This window comes from Leptidea sinapis, chromosome 31, assembly GCF_905404315.1.
Source record: "Leptidea sinapis chromosome 31, ilLepSina1.1, whole genome shotgun sequence".
In the NCBI taxonomy this organism is placed as follows: Eukaryota; Metazoa; Arthropoda; class Insecta; order Lepidoptera; family Pieridae; genus Leptidea; species Leptidea sinapis.
Window position 1 is genome coordinate 3,981,729 of NC_066295.1, and position 7,306 is coordinate 3,989,034.

Genomic DNA, 7,306 nt, shown 5'->3' on the forward strand with positions numbered 1-7,306 from the left:
TATGGTACCCCGGCCGCCACCGGAGGCCGCGTGTGCTTATGACAATTGACAAGCTTTAGGCTGTCCTATAGTCTAATATTTTCTTAGATTATGCATAAAACCTTCTATTACCAGTTCTATTCTAGTATTTGTAGATATGACGTGACTTTGTCTTTCTTGAAGATTATTTAAAAAAAAATACGTTTTTATTTATTCTTTTGACAATTGAGTGTGAAGTGATTAGTGACTTATTGACATTTGACACAATCAAGAAATACAAGAGTCAAAGAATTTTATATAAAATGTAAATCACTATTGTTTAGTATTTTAGTAATAGTATGTTAAACATTAATAATTTTACAACCATTGCATTGGCGACTGCTTGACAATAAAACACAAGATTCTCGGAATTTATAAATAGGCTACAATGTAAAAAAAAAAGGTAGAATGTTACAATGATGAGTTACATATTAATCCAAAATAATCCAAGGTTAGCTGTAAGCACAGCCTTTCGTGCCCTTGGTACGACGGCACGAGCCTGTGCAAACCACTATGATGTTCTTGGAATTACGCCCAAAGCGAATCAAAACGAAATCAAATCAGCCTATTATAAATTGTCAAAGTTATATCACCCAGACATATCCAAGGTGATTAATAACACTTAATAATCTAAGCTTCTAATCTAAATGTATCAATATCGTATATAATGTAATGTATAATATATAATAGTAATCTGTATTTTATTTTAACTTTAGGATGAGGAAACTGATAAAAAGTTTAGAGCCATCACAGAAGCATACAAAGTCCTAGGAAATATAGGCCTAAAAAGATTATATGACAAAGGTAAAGGAGTAAAATCATATAAAAGAATTGAATACAAATAAAAATTACCTTGTATTATTTTTATTTTAAAGGGCTACTGGTTGGTAAAGAAAATACAACAAGGATGGACTACAAGCCAGATCCAGAGCCTACTGATCCAACGTTAAAGTTCTACAAATCACGTGTTTCAAGACATGTCCCTACTATAGATGGGAGGACACCCATTTATGATTTTGACACATGGTCTGTACTGTGAAGCATTTTATTTAAATTTTAATTGGCGGTTGTCAGCTCATAATGTCCACAGAAAGGCTTTAGGCATATTGTATTACATTAATCAGGTCAGAAGACCATCTCACTCTGGCTTAATGTGAAATGATTGAATTCAAACAACCTTCACAGGTGTGTATAGGGTTGCGATTGATGTTATACACGAAATTATATTAGTAGTATAGTAAACAAATATGTTAATTTGCCATAGACAGTGACAATAACATAATATTATATTGCAACAACATGCGGTAAATGTCATGAAGCTACATCAGTTCCTAAAGGGGCTTTCACATGTCGAGTAGAACTAGAAAAATAAAATGAATGCCTAATTTGTCAAGTGCTCTTTTTTAATCACTTTTTATAAACTTTAAACTTAAATTGACCAGTAGAACTTTTATAATGTAAAATGTGTAAATGGTAAGGATAACCTTAATGTAAAAGATGGGTATAATGTTGTCCTTTGGCTCAGTTGAAAGAATATATTTTCCAGCCTTTAATAGGATTGACTGTTGGGGAAACTCACATCTTCCTAAAAACTTTAGACAACCATATAAATAAATTAAATATTTGGTGCTAATGTATGCATACACTTTCATTGTTGTGTAGAATAATTATATTATATTTTATTTATATTATGACAGGTCAAAAGAACACTATGGCAATATCTTAAAGAAGAATGAACAAGCTAAAAGAGCAGTAAAAACAAAGGAAGAGAACAGAAAAATAAAACATGATTCAATTCGTCAGGAGGCAACAATGTTTGTTATTTGTACTATCACCTTTCTTTTCCTAACACTAACCGTGTTTGGGAAACCCGAGTATGATAGAAATAAAATATCTCATAGACACTCTGGGAGCAAAGATAGTTGAGATCTTGACATCTGCCAATTGTAAAGTAATCAAGTTTAAAGTAGTTGTAAATAAATTGTTATAAATGTAGAAAAATTATATTTATTTTAATAAAATGTTAACATATTATGGTTTAATTTGTAACTGAATAAAATAAAAGTTAAAAACTATAAGATAAATACAATAGTGCATTTTGAAAATTAAGATGTAAAAGTACCTTATACTATATTAATTGTATAACAACTCCAAAATAAGTCAAATAATGTAAGATGTAACTAATGTCTACTATTCAATCAATTTTTTTAAAAATTAAACACTGTGATTGTTTTTCTATATTTTTGAAGCACCATTGGTAAGTGGATTTTTATTTTTATGATCTACTAATGAAAATTCTTAATGAAACAATGTCCAACCATTGACAACACTCCCAAACTGAACTATTTCTTAGTAAAAGGAATAAAATATGGCATCATATCATGATATCACATTAAATTATGATAATGGCCTAATGGAACTGACATCCTCATTGTGACACCAATAAATAATCTATAAGTATAACATTTAGAAGTGGTTTCCATACATGCCAGGCATAGGCATATTTAATGGGCCTACTGGATAAGGTACATTTTGTGGAGCATTGTAACTGGGATAGGGTAGATATGGTTTTGAGAATCCATTCCCATACATATTCTGTCCTCCACTTCTTAATAAATCACTCATCTTCTCTGCTTTGAATTTTCGTAAGTGCATTATCTTTCGTATTGGTTCAAACTCTTCCAGGAATTTATCTACATCAATTTTGCCTGAGAGAAAGTCCTGTGCTATATTCTCTGATTGCTCTTCAGTTTCTGCTGAAGCTGTTTGTAGTAATGCCAGTGTAGTATCAGGAGATATCCCAGCAGACTTTGTTTCTGTACAAAAAATATTAAATGATGTAAAGAGCTGAGGAATGATTCAAAGTAAGCTGCATGATAAAGTAAATTTAGAACAAGTAATATTCGGAAATCTGATGCAGAATGCTCCCTAAAACAAATATCTTGGGTGCATATTGTAAATTGTTCTAATAGCCCTCTTTTGGGAGCACAAAAATAATACTATGAACAAACAAGCTGCATTATCATCATCATCTACTGTCTTATCTTTATAACAGCAAGAGCTGCAGAACTCAATGTAATGCCAAGAAAACAGTTGAATCTACAAAATCCAGTTTTGAAAACAGGCATTATGTTAACCTCTTTGTTGCACATTTGGTAGTTCATATCTACTATAAAAGGTTACTTATTTGTTACCAATTTAATACTATTAACATAGTATTATTAACCATTTCTCTATCCACCATATTGTCTTACCATTTCATTTTATACAAAATTGTTGTTCCATCAACAAATAAACCTAAATGAGCAACATTCTCTCTTTATGACAAAGACCACAAAACTTACTCTTGATAATTATAGAAAATAGTGGTTCCATCAAGTGAGTTCCCCTAAGAGTCGAACACATATTTAACAAGTGTGATTTCATCATCCATTTTTATCTTAACAACATTACTTACTAGAAATCTACTAATGTATTGTAAAGTGTGAAAGCAGTTGACATAGTATTCATTTTTCATAGATTGTACTAAACACTGGGAAAATTGCTATAATTTGGTATCATCAGTGGCTTCCTGTCTTAAATAATGGTATGATTCTATTCAGTAATAACACTATCTGATTCAAGATTAACAATGTTCCGTACTGTCTTAATTTTACTGTCTGAGTTATTAATTGTATCTTTGATTGCTAGTTTTTTGGTTTTTTTTTTCAAATGACCAAATATGAATTATGAGGAATAGCAAAAATACTCAAAGATGCTTCAGGCGGAACAGTCTAAATTATTGACATCATAACTAACATGACACATAACTTTATTCTTTAACTTGTGAAAGTGTGTCACTTTATGCATCCAAAGTTCTAATGCCCTGAAGGGATAGTAAAAATTTTAATGTTGTGAAGTTATAGGTGTGTGTAAGTAACAATAACTTAACAAAATATTTTAGTTTTTGAACAGTTTATAAGAAAGCAACATTTTACTTATGTTTGTTGTGAGTCATTACTATCTAGCTTTGACCCCTATTCTCTCGCGACTCTATCAAATGGTTGCTTTATTCATATAAATGGGTTCAATATTGATTTATCAACAAAATTAATAATGCAGTTTTAGATTCTATCAAAAACTGAGACTCCTTCCAGTACTTAGCTCTATTGCTCATAGTTCTGGATTTGACCATCCACACCCACTTGAAACATTCACATATATTATAGTAAGATAATGTTATTGGAAGACATTTTCACACAGAATTTATGTTTGAGGATGAGATGTGCACAAAACTGTATAGGTGTCTCTTGGTTAGAGATCACAACATCATCTCTTACTACACTGAAATAATTGCATGTCCATTAAGGGTTTTAAAAGCTGTATCCCTGTCATTTCTATTTCTTGAATAAAAAAATTGGTATGTAGACTCACTATATTCATTGAGCAGTTCTTGAATGTGGCTGCATAGACTTTCACCTACTTCTGATTCTTGTTGAATTTCACTTTTTATCTTTTCCAGTTCAGGTTCTTTACTCAAATTGTATTCAGCTAGTGATCTATTGCTAGCAATGATCATTTCTTTTTCAGTTTCCCAATCTTTCACCTGTGGATAAAATATTGATAGCTGTTTATCATTATTAAAAAACGCTCTAGGCATTGCAACGCAAGAAACTAAAGTTTGATAGTCGAAAAGGGAAATTGAGAAATATCATACTTGATAATTATCAGTAACTTACTTGTTTAACGTCTTTAAGAACTAAATCAAACTTAGCGTCGTCGTTCAGCATTTCTTTTAGTTCATCCGAGTTGAGATGGGCTAAAAGACCCATTGCCGAGGGAAAATCTGGCTGTATCATTTTTGTATTTCCTTTTTATCTTACGAGTTACGGTACGTTTATAAGTAGTTGTGATATAATAATTAATCTCACAATCAATTTATGTGTTTCTTTTTTTATTTAAAATTTTAAGTTTTACAGCCCTTTTCCCGTGCAATCAATTTTTGTAATAATAATTATATTACTAAAATAAACAACTTCTTTGTCCATTTTATTTTACATGTCCATACTCCATAATGGTTTTTTGACAGCTCGACGACTGACAACTGACAAGATTTATTGATGTGATGAAAGACTTAATAATCGACGCCGCTTATACCTGTCCAGATGGACGAAAGGAACCAAAAAACGACACCGCTTATTTTTTTTGTAAAAAATATTTATCGGCGCAAATACTACAACACAAATTGAAAACACGTGTACGTGCACCGAGCCCCATAAATACGGCCGCATTTCAAAACACGTGCAGTAGCACGTGCGCCGGGTCCTATAAATACAGCCCGCGCGATCGACACAGCACCTCCCGCATGCGTGCTCTGCGGGCAGGAGGGCCATACCGCGAATTATCGCGGATGCCCTTGTGCCCCTCGTTCCGCCCCGAAGGCTGCTAATAAGCAGACTTCCAGGCCGCCAAAACAAAGGCCACCTCTGGCCTCTAACACCCAATCCCATTTTCCTCATATGAGGAATAAAACAGTCGGGCCCCAACTCTCCACCTCATGGAGACAATCAGCCCCTCCCTCTCAGGCATTCAATGTCTACTCCCGCCCCGCCCCGGCCACCTTCAGTGGCCCCAGGCGGGCAGTACCTCCCCAGGCTCAATCACAGGTGCAAAGCACCCTGAAAGACCTGGAAGAGATCTACGCCTCACTAGGCGAAGTCGACATTCAAGAAATATCCGTCCTGGCACGGAAACTCAGGACGGCTAAGTCCTCCAAGGAGCGCCTCTTTGCGCTGGCGGAGCACCACCATTTGGTGGCCTCCTTGTAATACCTAAAGCGCTTAACGCTTACCACATAGTGCGGTACGAGTAAAGCCTAGGGGCGTATCACTCGATCTAACCAAATCACTATTTTTAAATTTCTCCTCTTTCAATCTTTCGTCTGACCTGGATTGACAGGTACCAGATACATGTAGCCTCACCTCCCGTTTGTGATCATCCTTCTGATGTCGCTAAGTCTCTATTAGACAGCACCTTCTGTGCATTCCCAGCGAACACTCCCTAGGGAGTGCCGCTTGCGCCTCTCTTCCTCGAGAGATGGTCGCCTACGATGAAGGCTTAGAGGGCACACTGCCCAAAGCCAACCTCAGGTGGTGTTTAGTGGGTAGGCACTTAGGTTCTTACGTGAGTCCCACATAACCAACGCAGCCTTAGGCTGCGTTGGTATGCATAAGCATTCACCACCTCCCTCCCTTCGTAATCCCGGAGGGTAGCCCTTTCCCTTTGTCTGGGCACAAAAAAAAAAAAATCGACACAGCAGTCAGTCGTGCTCGGGCTGTCGTACAATATTTATATAAATTTTTTATATTACTGCGGTCCCTTCTTTATTCTGATAAGTAGGTACAGATGTGCTCGTAAAGAAAAGGCATACATTTGTCTTTTTACATGTTTTGTTACTAGAGCAGTTCATTTAGAGCTAGCAGTCGATCTTAATACGGAGTCGTTTGTACGTGCGCTTAAGCGTTTTATTTCTCGACGCGGTGAGTGTCTTAATTTATTTTTCGATAACGGAACGAATTTTGTAGGTGTAAAAACGGATTTTGATGAGTTACATAAATTCTTAAAGTCGAAGTCATTTTGTGCATCCGATGAAGTTGTAAAAGGCATAAAAGGCATTTATTTTCTCAAAACTGATTCCTTTAGAATTCTTTTTGATGTTATTTCTTATACTTCTAGATACTACTACCGCTTCGGAAACAAATCGCGCTCCGAGAGAGAAGAAGCGGCGCAAGAAACTCTCCCAGCACTCTTTTTTTTGCGCTCTTTTCAATAAAAATATACAATATTGTACAGTCATTTCTATCGCTATAAAATAATCACAATCTAGTCCCAGGCTGTCCGATCATTTAGATATTCAGCAGTGGAGTAATAGGATTTACGACAGAGCCTTTTTTTTTTATAAAAAATTTAAATTTATTTATAGATAATGCCTGAACAGTGGCTGGGACTTTATTGTAGAAGTGTATACATTTACCCTTAAAGCTATTATGTATCTTATGAAGCCTACTAGAATTAGTTACAAGCAATCCCGTATTTCTAGTGTTATAATAATGAAAATCACTATTAAGAGCAAAAAGGTGACAATTTTTGTGAACATATATTAAATTTTCATAAATGTACTGACAATGAACAGTCATAATATTTATTTCTTTAAATTTTTCTTTGAGAGAATGTCTATAACCAAGCTGATATATAGCACGAACAGCTCTTTTTTGCAGTGCAAACACTATATCAATGTCAGCAGCATGAC

At 34.7% G+C, this 7,306-nt stretch overlaps 2 protein-coding genes across 2 annotated transcripts; one reads left to right on the plus strand and one right to left on the minus strand.

Annotated features, from left to right (window-relative positions):
• The first annotated feature begins 242 nt into the window (after nucleotides 1-242).
• Nucleotides 243-2,052, plus strand: LOC126974004 (dnaJ homolog subfamily C member 30, mitochondrial). The gene is made up of 4 exons (XM_050821363.1): nucleotides 243-626; nucleotides 735-822; nucleotides 894-1,044; nucleotides 1,716-2,052. The coding sequence occupies exons 1-4, from the start codon at nucleotides 435-437 to the stop codon at nucleotides 1,942-1,944; spliced, it is 660 nt and encodes a 219-aa protein (XP_050677320.1). The 5' UTR covers nucleotides 243-434; the 3' UTR covers nucleotides 1,945-2,052.
• LOC126974001 (vacuolar protein sorting-associated protein 37B) lies at nucleotides 2,010-5,071 on the minus strand. The gene is made up of 3 exons (XM_050821358.1): nucleotides 4,737-5,071; nucleotides 4,432-4,603; nucleotides 2,010-2,834 (listed from the first exon to the last, which is right to left on the minus strand). Exons 1-3 carry the CDS (start codon nucleotides 4,854-4,856, stop codon nucleotides 2,485-2,487), a joined length of 642 nt encoding a protein of 213 aa, XP_050677315.1. The 5' UTR covers nucleotides 4,857-5,071; the 3' UTR covers nucleotides 2,010-2,484.
• Nucleotides 5,072-7,306: the final 2,235 nt, after the last annotated feature.

Excerpts from the sequence above, each read along its gene's own strand:
- LOC126974004 (XM_050821363.1), top strand. The coding sequence starts at position 435 with ATGATGAGTTACATATTAATCCAAAATAATCCAAGGTTAGCTGTAAGC. Across the intron at positions 627-734 it reads ATCACCCAGACATATCCAAG|GATGAGGAAACTGATAAAAA; the intron begins GTGATTAATAAC and ends TTTTAACTTTAG. Across the intron at positions 823-893 it reads AAAAAGATTATATGACAAAG|GGCTACTGGTTGGTAAAGAA; the intron begins GTAAAGGAGTAA and ends TTTATTTTAAAG.
- LOC126974001 (XM_050821358.1), bottom strand. The coding sequence starts at position 4,856 with ATGATACAGCCAGATTTTCCCTCGGCAATGGGTCTTTTAGCCCATCTC. Across the intron at positions 4,604-4,736 it reads TTCTTAAAGACGTTAAACAA|GTGAAAGATTGGGAAACTGA; the intron begins GTAAGTTACTGA and ends TTTTATCCACAG. Across the intron at positions 2,835-4,431 it reads AGAACTGCTCAATGAATATA|AAACAAAGTCTGCTGGGATA; the intron begins GTGAGTCTACAT and ends TTTTTTGTACAG.